The following is a 12,504-nucleotide window of genomic DNA, read 5'->3' on the forward strand; positions in this document are numbered from 1 at the left end:
TGATTATTTTTATAATTGATATATTTATAATAAAAGTAACAACTGTATCAGGTACAACAAATAACTAAAATAAATAAGGAAAAAGAAATTTGTCCCCTTTCCAACTTTTTAAAGTGGAGACACAGTGGATGACAGATCCTGGACATAAATCCATAGCTAGCTGGCAACAAAACCCACTCTTTTTTTTACCCCAGAAGATTACTTATTAACTTTGTAGCCTATAATGTAAAAACAATTCCTGTGCAACTTTTTGTTAGCTGTGTGGCCTTAAGTAATTTACTCCACCTCTCTGTGCTTTTGTTTTCCCATCTGTAAAATGGGAATAATAACTGCATCTACTTTATAGAGCTGCTGAGGGGATTCCATAATTTTATACATATAAATTATTTATAAAAATATATGGCACATAGTCATTATTTAATAAGTGTTAGCTACCCTCATTTTTCTCATTGTTATTGCCCAAAACACACAATACAGAAAGAAAGTTTTTGATATCAGGTAGAGTTGTGAAAATAATAGCTACAAACACGAATAAAATTACTTTTTAAAAACGAATATACTTTATCATTCCTTTTCTAGCAATACCATTCCACTTTGAAGAGAAAGTAAAATACTAATCAACAGAAAAAAAAAGCCATTATTAGGTTGACATGAAAATAGAAATAGAGTATAAAAATAAAATAAATTGGAAGAACTCTTGGAGGGAACTAAGCTCCAATGTCAATTTTCACTCTAATATTTTCTGCCAAATATTGGGATTTTGAGCTTCTTTCTGTTGTCTGCATGGTACAATGGGAGGTTGGGGGCAGAAAAGGAAGCCTAGGAACTCCCCATGGGGAGATTTTAATATGAGACCATCGCATAAAGCTTACATATTCAGGGTAAGAATAAGGAAGGAGGGACATATTGTACCATACAAGAGTGGACATAAATCATGACCTTGGTGCTAAGTGGAGATATTTATCATCTGAGTTGATGCTACCGGTGTTGTTTGAAAAGCCTCAAGCAAAAGAATTTAAGGAAGGACCTAGATTGGTAGGTCCTGGGATTGGCAGTATCCCAAGGTGACTTAAACAGTACTCCTCTCCAAGGAAATACATCATCAACTATGATGTTTGAGTATTCTCCACGTGAAAGTCCAAGGAATATAAGTGTATACTTAAAAATCCAAACCACAAAAGGACACATGACACCATGAGTAAGAGCCAACAAAATCTGAAAGATTTCAGATTTTGAAATCTAATCCAATATATTAAATCATAATGTTTAATATGTTAAAAATCATGTAAGAGACACTTGAAGATATAATCCAAAAGAAAATGAAAAAGAAGAAAAATTGATAAAGCAAATAGAATTTTGAAAAATGAAAACTACAATAATTGAAGTTAAAAACCCAATGAATGAATTGGACAGGATTTTAAACTGCAGAGAACTAATACAGTTCATGATTTTCCAAAGAAAGTATTTAGAAGGCATCCCAAAGAAGAAAAAGATGGCAGATATCAAAGAGATGTGGAACATAGATTAAGAAGGTTCCTGCACTGACTGGGAAGGCATTAAAAGTGACAATATTGGACTGTGGCAAATAAAGCTGTTAACTCTAAGATGACAACTAAAAGAATAGCAAGAGTATTTCAATTCCTAGCAAGTGGAGGAAAGTTATAGAAGAAATAAAAAGACACAGAACAAACAAGTAAACACTACTATTAATAAATTACAGATTTAAATCTAAATGCAATTGCAAATGTCATTAATTTTGCAGGGATTACATGTACATTGAAATGATAGTGATAGTGAGATACAAGAGAAACATTTGAAACAAAAAGACAGGTTGAAAGAAAAGTACAGAAAAGGAGACAAAAAAGGTGAGACAGCAGTCACCCCTTATCTGCAGTTTGGTTTTCTGTGGTTTCAGTTAGTTGGAGTTCCAAAATATTACATACAATAAGATATCTTAAAAGAGAGGGGAACACCACATTCACATAACTTTTATTACATTATCTTACCATAATTGTTCTATTTCATTATTATTGTTAATCCATTACTGTGCCTAATTTATAAAGTAAACTTTATCATAGGTCATGCACGTATAAGAAAAAGCATAGTATATACAGAGATCAGTACTATCTATGATTTCAGACACCCACTGGGGGTCTGAGAACATATCGCCCATAGATAATAGGGGACTACTGTATAGCCATACCAATATTGATCAACAAGGTATTTAGGAAAAAACTGTATTAGCAAGAATAGGTTGCTTCATATTAATGCTCCAATCAACCAAGATAGTATAATAATTTTAACATCTACAAACCAAATAAGGTAGCTTCAAAATATAGAAAGCAAAAAATGACAAAATTCAAGGGGGGATTAGACAAATGTACAACAATAGTGAAAAGTTTTAACACATCTAAGTAATTGATAGAACAAGCCAAACAAAAACAAAAATCAGTACAAATGCTGATTAAATATGGCTTGAATATGATGAGCAAATTTAATCTAATGAATATATAGAGAGAACAATGCATCCAATGATCTACTTTTCAAGCTCACATGGAAAATTGACAAAAGTAGTCCATTGCTGGATCAATATTTTCTAACCATAAAGCAATTAAGCTAGAAATCAGAAATGAAAAGATGACTAGAAAATCTCCATATACTTGGGAATTTAGCAATACATATCTTAGCCAAGGAAGAAATCAAAAGAGAAATCAGAAAATAGCTTTAACTAAATTTGAATGATAATGAGAATATTACATGCCAGAATGTTTGGCATGGAGCTAGAGTTGTGTTTAGAGCCTTAAATGTTTATGTTAAGAAAGAAGAAAGATTGAAAATAAGTGATCTAATTATCCATCTTAAAGAGTTAGAAAAATATAAGAGTAGTAATTAATGAAAAAACAAGCAGGAAATAGAGAAGATTAGTAAAGGCAAATGATGTTTATTTCTAAAGACTAATATAATTGATAAATCCCCGTCAAGAAGAAAGAAGATAAAAAACAATATCAAGCATAGAAGAGTAGACAATGCAACAGATCTTACTGACATTAAATAAGAGGATGTTATAAACAACTTTAAATCAACAAGTAGAAAATTTATATGAAAGGGACAAACTCTTTGAAAATTACAATTTACAGAAACAGAGATGAGAAATAATAGAATGGCTGACTATATATATATATATCTCCAGAATATTCCATCCAAAATCATCTCCAAAGGAAAACTTCAGGCCTGGATGCTTCAGCAGCTAATTCTATAAATCTTAAAGGAAGTAATATCATACTCCCATAAACTCTTCCAGAAAAAAAGACAGAGAACCTACCTGACCTTGTATTATGAGTTTAGAATAACCTAGCCACAAGAAAATTTCAAGAACAGAAAATAAGTCAATCTCACTGATGATCATAACTTCGAAAATCCCAAGCAAAAACAAGTAAATAAAATCCAGCCAGATAAAAAGGGACTATATAACAGCAATGCTGGGTTTATTCCAAGAATGTAAGATCAGTTTACCATTTGAAAACCAATCAAAATAATTCACCACATAAAGCAAAATAAAGCAGAAAAATAACATCATTTCAATGAATGCAGGCAAAAATGTTAGGGAAAGAAAAGCTCAACTCATGTTCAAAATAAAAACTCACAGCAAACTAGGAATAAAAAGTGAACTTCTTTTATCTGATAAAGCATATTTACAATAACCTACAGCAAACATCATTCTTGAGGGTGAAATGTTGAAAGCTTTCTTTCTGAGATCCCAAGAGGAAAGAATGCCTCAAAATACCAATTCTAATCCACATTGTATGACAGCTAATAGCCAGTACAGCAAGTCAAGAAAATGAAATGTGTAAGGGATGGAAAAATGAAGAAAAAATTATTCTTACATGATACATTTATCTAAGAAAAAAATTCCAGAATAATAATCTTCACATAAAAATAAGATAACTAAGTTTACCACGGCTATTAGAAACAAAGCAGAAAAATTAATTTCATGTCTATATGTGAGTAACAGGTAGAAAATGAAATGTGAAAAAAGATGCCATTTAAACTGACACCACACTATCAAGTACTCAGGAATATATTTCACAAAAAAATGTCAGACTTCTATACAGAAAACTCTAAAATAATAATGAGATAAGTTAAAGACAATCTAAAGAGATATTACACTGGGATATAACAAGCTCATCTATTAGAAAACTTAAACATGTATTGGGATATCAATTCTTTCCCAATTAATGCAGTCCTAATAAAGATCCCAACAGTTGTGTGTGTACAAGTGTATTGTGTGTCATGTGCTTTCTAGAAATGGGGTTGGGCGACACACTCACTCTCCCACATAGCCTGTCAGATTTGCCTTCTAAGAGCCAGGTCAGTTGACTAATGCATTTTCCCCTCAGCAACCCACAAGTTTAGATTTCTCAAAAATTTGGCACCTCAGAAGTACAACTTCTGTGTTAAAATGGTTTAGAAGGAGGGCAGGGGACATTCACTGGATTTATTTAAGACACAGAGGAAGAAAGTCAAGTCAGTGGCCAAAAAATAATACTCACAATAATTAATATTTTTATGTGATTACTACCTGTCATCCACTGGTCTAAACTCTTTATATGTACTAATTCATTTAAATTTTATGAAGCAAAACTCATTATTGTTATTCCCATCCTACAGATGAGGACCCTGAGTCCTAAAAGTTAAATAAGTTGCCTAAGATCATTCACTTCCAGTGACAAAACTGGGATTTGAACTCAGAAAATTGGCTTACGATCCCATCTTCACTGCTTCTGTAGTAGGCACTTTAAAAAAATGTAAATAAGCCCATGTTATTCATGTGATCTAGCTGAATATTCCTGTTTATAATGTTGAGGATTTAATTCAAAGACACTCAGTAGCAATACCCCTAACACTTAAAACCTTACTAGACTCTTTCCCCGTGTATTATAGAACATCTTCCATAGAAAATCCGAAGTTGAAGAAGCTTGGTAAATCAAAGCTTTCCCATCTCAAGATAAGACACTTTGTAAAACAACATTTTCATAGATTTCCCCAGTTTTCCTGACTTGAGAGCTCCCTAAATCCTCAGAGGTAATCCCTGACTTGGGCCCTTATGAAACAAATGACTTTAACTTCTCAATTAATGAAAAAACTCAAGGAATCCTCTTCATTCATTCAACCACATGGGCTCACTAATATGGAAGAACATCGTTTTCTAAATCCTCAGCCTCCCGAGTTGCTGGGATTACAGGCATGTTGATTTTGTTGAAAATGTTGTTTTACAAAGTGTCTTATTGTGATTATGACCACATCCCAAAATGTGGGTGCAGGTATATTCTCTGAGTTGCCCCCAACTGGCTGCCCCACTGCACTGACCTTGTGTCAATGAGATTATTTCCTTGTTTCCAGGGCTTAGATAAGTGAGGTCCTCTGACTCTTCTTCCCAGGGAAATGAAAACTACTGGTCATATTCTGCTGTAGGTTCTTATTGTGTCCTGTCTTCTACTAAAGTCTTTCCTTCACATATGCATGGTTCTACATTAGCCTGTGATTGCTTTCCTCACACCTGGCCCCCTCCTTGATCTTTCTGTCCTCACTCTTTGTCCCTTTTGATATGTCACTCTTGAATTAAACACAAAATGCATCTGTCTCTCATTCCCCATGGCCCCATCAGGATTCCAGCCCTGTTTAACCTGGATTCCAACCACTTAACTGGAATCAAATCTGGATTCCAACCCCACTTAACCTCAGGATTGCAAGCACTTAACTTAACCTGCTTGCCCATCTTCTGCTTAGTATTTTTCACATCATTCCTACCCAGGGAAGTTGTACTTCTTATGAATGTAGCTTCTAAGTTTTACCCTGGAACATTTGTAGGAATAACTTGCCTATTTTAGGTCTACCTTAATCTCAGTATCTCCTCTGTGGAGATTTCCCTAGCCACTCAAGGATGCAAGGGTTAGAGCCCTCACGCCATAATGATAGAACATATGATACGCTTCACTCTCCTGCACTGCTCTGCCTACTGTCTAGCATAAATGTTGCATGGTTTTTGTTTTTTTGTTTGTTTTTTGAGACAGAGCCCCACTCTGTTGCCCAGGCTGTAGTGTGGTGGTGCCATCTCGGCTCACTGCAACCTCCGCCTCCCAGGTTCAAGTGATTTTCCTGCCTCAGCCTCCTGAGTTGCTGGGATTACAGGCATGTGCCACCATGCCCATCTAATTTTTGTATTTTTAGTAGAGATGGGGTTTCACCATGTTGACCAGGCTGGTCTCTAACTCCTGACCTCAGGTGATCTGCCCACCTCAGCCTTCCAAAGTGCTGGAATTACAGATGTGAGCCACCGTGCCCAGCCAAATGCTACATGTTGAGTAAAATATTTTGGCTTCATACATACATTCATTTAAAATTTGTGTAACATTAGGGAAGGTGACTAGAGAAGAGTAGGAAAAAAGGAATACAGTTCATTCCACATAAATGCAACACCATTGGGGTCCCCCCTCATCAGTATCAGGGAAGCCTTGCTCTGAGAGTTTTATGTATTTCTATATTTTTGCCAGTTGCCAAGAGTTGAATAAAAGTTTTCCTGGTTCTTAAGCACTGAGTTACAATGGAATTCCAACAGGGTTACACATGACATCCCACTTGAATGCCCAGCAGGGACTTTAAGGTCACTGTAATAATGAATGGCCAAGAATTAATAGGATTTGAGCCTTAGAAAGCCTTCCTGTGTTGCAGCTGGGCAGAACAGTACTCTGTTCATGGGCTGAAGACACATCTCAGACATGGCCACTACAGCTGTGCTGGGCACAACTGCCCCTCAAAGCACTGGAGGGTTGGGAGCCTGTTTAAATCACTCTGCCCTCTTCTCTCCTCAGACACATTTCCTTTTACATTATCAACTGCACAACAGCCACATTTGTCTTTTAGAGATGTTCGAGAATGGAGACAGTTTTACCAAACAACATGATCTTCCTTCCCGGGTCTTGACCCCACTCTGTGTCCTCTTATCCTCCTTGCTGCCAATACGTCCCTCACTGAACTTTCTTCCATTGACTTTTGCCGTCTCCTCAAGGTCTGCATGACATGCCTCATCTCTAGGCATTGCCAACCGCACCTCCATGGCATGGACACACTAAATCCCTTACATCTCCCTGTATCTCCCACACAGTCTTGAGCTTTGAGCATTGGCACAAGGGCTGTCCACTCCTGAATCCCTCATTCATCAATTCTTTGCCCAGCTATCTCTTCCTATTCTCAGAGATGCTGATAAGTTTCTTCTGCTTCAGAATTGCCCGCGGTCTGTCTTTCTCCTACATCTCTTCCTGGGCTGATCAGATCTCTCCCAGAATTCTCTCTTACCGCTCCCTACGACTAATGCTACTGAATTCGAATTGGCTATTACTCTGTTTCTCCCTCATTGAAATAGAGATTCCTTGAGGATAATGACATTATAGTGTAGTAATGAGGAGGACAGGTTCCAATCCAAGCTACATAGCTACTAGTTGTGTGATCTTGGACTACAAATTTAATCACTCTGTGATTCAGTTTCCTCATCTGTAAAATGAGGATATTAACAACCCTTACTTTATAGGGTTGTTTGAATGATGTAATCCTACTCCTTTAAGTAGCTCTTCAAAGTAGCTAGTCTGTTTAAAGGGCTTAGAAGAGTGCCTGGCTGGCATGCGATAACAGTCGGTGTTGCTATCACTATTGTAATTATGGATGTATTTCTCATTCTTAGACCATGTCAGTGTCTGAAACTCAAAAACTGATAGTTGAGTGAGGAAATGAATAAAGAATTATGATACCCTCCTCATTTTACTATTCATGTTTACTTCCAAATATGTTTATAGTAAACATTTTGAGGGTAAATGCAAGAATCTTTTGCCAATTGATATGAAACCTACAAGAATAAAGCATATAGGCATCATATCTGTGAGCAAAACTTCTGTTGTTTTTTCTTAAGATATTAATAATTGGTATAACTGTGTAAATTCAATAAAAATTCATCAACTTTGTTTAAAAGTAGTTTATAACTTATTTTTTAAACATACATGTTAACTATGCTTATAATAAATGGGCATTCAAGGGCAATTTCATTGACTGCAACTAAGAACATTAGTATTTACATAAAGTTGCATATTAACTACTTATATTTTCTGATGTTAATATCATTTATGGATTCCTTGCATTTTAATGCATAAGACTTTCACTTGTTTTTTAGCACCACTTTTAATCTGTTTACCCATGCAATTCCAAAACAATACATTCTTTACTTAAAGAAACTAGAATGATCCACGTAGACACGACCAACAAAGTAAGAATTAATCCTTAGAAAGAACATGGTTGACACCATTCTAGATTAAAGGGGGAAGTAAGTTAATAATTCAAAGGAAAAAAAATTAAAAACCTTCCATTTATTGGTGCCAAATGAAAACTAAGTAATGCAGAGTTGATAATGTATAAAACAAAACAAACAAAACATATGAATCTACAGTCTAATCTTAACTGGAGTTCCATTAGACAGTTTAGCTATCACATCCTAAGATGGGGGTGGCAAGCTGTGGGTAGACTGTGAATCAAATCCAGCATGTTACCTGTTTTTATAAATAAAGTTTTATTGGAAAGCATATCATACCCATTCATTTACCTATTAACTGTTACTCCTTTTACACTTTAACAACAGAGTTGAGTAGTCAGGACAGAGACCATATGTCCCACAAAGCTGAAAATATTGCCAACTTTCTCTAAAAAAGGCCAGAGAGTAGTATCCTGTCCTAAGACATCCATATATGTGGTGAACTAACTTCACATTTATCCATCTATGATGGTACTAGATATGTATCTTTCTTTGGAGAATTGGAGAGAAAAGTTACTCAAGGCATTTACTAAGTTCCGTGGTTCAGATAGAAAAGGCTCCTTTTTAGCGCATTTGCTTCTCTTTTTATTTCTGAATAGGGTAACATTTTAAATATCTATAAGTTATCACCCAAACTGATATATTTTTGAGTGAAAAGGGACACTGTTAATATTTATGCTGGGGTGACTGGAATAAACTAGGCCTTATGGTCACCCCAGTTGTGAGGTACCACCCAACTGTGAAGTTAAGAAGTCAACCGAAGTCAGACAGGCTAACCCAAGAGTGTTGCTTTAGTTCATGTTTGTATTTTCTGACCTCCCTTTCTCCCACCCCACTGCCATAACCCCGCTGTCATTGTGGATAGCAGGTCTACTTCAAACATCACAACACAAATTTAGAACTTACTTTTTAATCCTTTCTCCAAAAGAAGCTATTTCCTCCAAGATGTTTTGAACAGTTGAAACAATATCCTGTACCATATAGATTCTTTCGATCAACCCCTTTTTCTCCGATTCCTGGAAAACATAAAAGCAAGACTTAACTGTGACTTCATTTTTTAACATGCCGACACAGAAAGTATTATACCATGTTATAATAACAAGCTTTTTACCAATAGAGTGACTACAAGAGATAAATCATTGTTTTACAACTTAAATATGGACTCCCCCGCCCCCAGAAAAATCTGTTCACTCACTCAGATGCTACCACTCCTAATGTGCAAGCCTCAGTTGCTACCTCATTGTCATGAAGTGATGAAGGAAAGCCTCACAGAACCAAGCACTTCACTTTTCTGTGGAGGCTGCTGCATCCCTCACAGAACTCCGCAATCCCGTCAGTCTGGCTAACTCTGACGTCCTCTCTGTCTCCACAGGTTTTCTGCAAGATCACCCTATATTCCTCTCCTATCAGAAATGTTCCTGGCATGTTGGAGACAGAGGTAGTATGATTCCTAGTACTGGAACATCTTAGTCAAACTCTGCTGCATTTTTAAGCATGTTTTAAATATATTGCTAGCCTGATAACATTTCATCCATCCTTTGGCAACCACTTCAGAAACAAAGCAAGCAGCTGTGGACATGCTACAAAGTAATCCTACAGTGTACTATTGGGGCGGCAGCCTACCCAGATTATTCCCTTCCAGGATGATCAGCAATTGATTGTGATCTCCTCATGACATTGGAAGCACATATACACTCATCTTCCTTAATCTCCAATGCTTCATGTGAAATGGAATTCAGCTTTCTAACAATATTATCCTTACTTTGTTTATAGAAAACCTTACATGTGTTTTACCATGCCAGGTAACTAACAGTAATGCAGGTTACTCAGAAATCACTCAAATGTCAGAAGATTCCCTAAAGAGTAGTATTTTTACACTATTTTTAATATTCTGATGCTATGTTCTAGCTCTCCTGTGGACTTTGCTGTAATTGGGATGTAGTCAATGAGCTCTCAACTCCTGTCTCTCTGGGTCATTGTAGCCACTACACCTATTGTATGAAACCTAAAACCTCAAACAGCTCTTACAAAACTTTTTTCCCACATAGAATTTTAGTTGGGTGACAATTGTACTAAACTATGAAGCAAACACTTCTAAATTTAAGAGGACATTCCTATAATACCATCTGTGCTGCAAAAGGAAAAAATAAAATCATTTTCATCTTGTATCCTTTGTTCCATCAAATTGGAGCCATGGATGGAGTGAAAGAGAACCCACTGCCAATAGGGATTGCAGGTAAAAGCACCAATATGGCACAAATCTTGAAAAGCACAAATCTCCCTTCTTGCATCTGCCTTTATGAAACTACTTGGCTGAAACAAAGGAAGAACACAGGCTGGAATGCCTCACTGCCGCCCCCTCTCCAGTAAAGGGTACTGCAATGGTTTGAATAAATTCTTACCAACAAGACTACTCCTTTATCCATTCATTCTGTGCAGAAGGAAAACCAGGTTCATTGCTTCCTTTTGCAACATCAAACTTTCAAGATACTTGTACTTGTTTATCCTAATTTGAATTTTTTTCCCTTACTCTAATTCCTCAAGCAGTTTGTGTCAAAAATTAGATATGCTGCCAGAGCGTACTAATTCATGAGTCCACTGACATCTATTAATGGGCACAATGGTGAAAACCCAGCTCTGTCTGCCACATAAGTATTCATGTTTATAAAGGAACATTTGAAAGAACGAGGGAGTTTGACCCAAAGGCCAAAAGTGGCTTCCTCTTTTTGGCAGCATCCAGTTTAGGTCAAAACAATTTCTTGGAAAATGACTCAAGTTTCCATGTCACTCAATTTAATCAAAACTTCCTATTTCAATTTTTTTCCCCCTATGAAACACCCAAATAGTGAGGTTCTGGTTGTGAAGAAAGCATGAGTTAGTATGCCAAAATAACGATGCTCACGAGTCCTGTTACTTTATAATGAATTTGATGTTTGGAGTATTAAATATCCAAAGACTAGGCTAAAGAGTCTTACTATATCTTGAGTACCAGAAGAACTTATCATCTGGACTTGTTTTTTAAGAGTAGAAGTAAACAATTAATTTTTGAAATATGGATGAACTGATAACTTGGTTTTATTATATTGGTGGACCTACAAAACTATTCCATTTTTATTTCACAAATACATTATTTTCAAATAAATAGAATTTTGTGCATTAAATTTGTTGATCATCTGGATATTTTAAAATGACACAAGAAGGAGGATTATTTGTGATATACATTCATATATTTTAGTCAGTTACTAGCTACAACTGTCTACCCACGTCAGGATTACTTTTCAAAAGAACGTACTTTTTAGTGGCATCTTTTTATTTCTAATATTCCATGAAATTGTTATCAATCACCTTCAGAGGTGTCATCAAATTGACACCTTAATTGACTCCACTGTAGACCATAATTTTAATGAATAATACACAGTGGCTCACGCCTGTAATCCCAGCACTTTGGGAAGCCAAGGCGGGCGGATGATGAGGTCAGGAGATGGAGACCATTCTGGCCAACATGGTGAAGCCCCGTCTCTACTAAAAATACAAAAATTAGCTGGGTGTGGTGGCGCGTGCTTGCAGTTAAAGCTGAGGCAGGATTATTGCTTGAACCAGGGAGTCAGAGGTTGCAGTGAGCCGAGATGGCACCACTGCACTCCAGCCTGGCGACAGAGCAAGACTGTCTAAAAAAAATAACACTTTCTACGAGCACTTAAGTACCTTGAAAACTCACAACAAAAATGTGGTACATGGACAATATTCTCGATCTATTTTTAAAATATTGAAATCTGTATATACTTCATCCCAAATATTTTCAAAGGCACTGTATTTTTGTATTCATTCACAGGAACTTTTCCTGTCAAACATTTTTTCAAGACAATATGTTAGAACATTTAACAAAATGTATGCTGAAAAATAAATGCCTTCTAAATTTCTTTCCATTAATGGTCAGAATGTCTATTTATTGTATTAAAAATCACAAGAATTCTTCCCATAAAACAATCTAGGCCAGGAGCTGCAATCCCAGCACTTTGGGAGGCCATGGCGGACAGATCACTTGAGGTTGGGAGTTCGAGACCAGCCTGGCCAACATGGTAAAACTCCGTCTTTACTAAAAATATAAAACATTAGCCTGTTGTGGTGGCACACGCCTGTAATCCCAGTTA

At 36.2% G+C, this 12,504-nt stretch overlaps 1 protein-coding gene across 3 annotated transcripts in view; it reads right to left on the reverse strand.

The window, feature by feature from the left end:
• Positions 1 to 12,504, reverse strand: part of MCTP2 (multiple C2 and transmembrane domain containing 2) — a 259,899-nt gene that overhangs the window by 16,439 nt on the left and 230,956 nt on the right. For all 3 annotated transcript variants that reach the window (XM_050799764.1, XM_050799767.1, XM_050799766.1), the window contains one exon: positions 9,260 to 9,369. In XM_050799764.1, coding sequence (XP_050655721.1) covers positions 9,260 to 9,369 — 110 coding nt within the window. The remainder of the gene's footprint in view (positions 1 to 9,259; positions 9,370 to 12,504) is intronic.

This window comes from Macaca thibetana, chromosome 7 (assembly GCF_024542745.1).
Source record: "Macaca thibetana thibetana isolate TM-01 chromosome 7, ASM2454274v1, whole genome shotgun sequence".
In the NCBI taxonomy this organism is placed as follows: Eukaryota; Metazoa; Chordata; class Mammalia; order Primates; family Cercopithecidae; genus Macaca; species Macaca thibetana.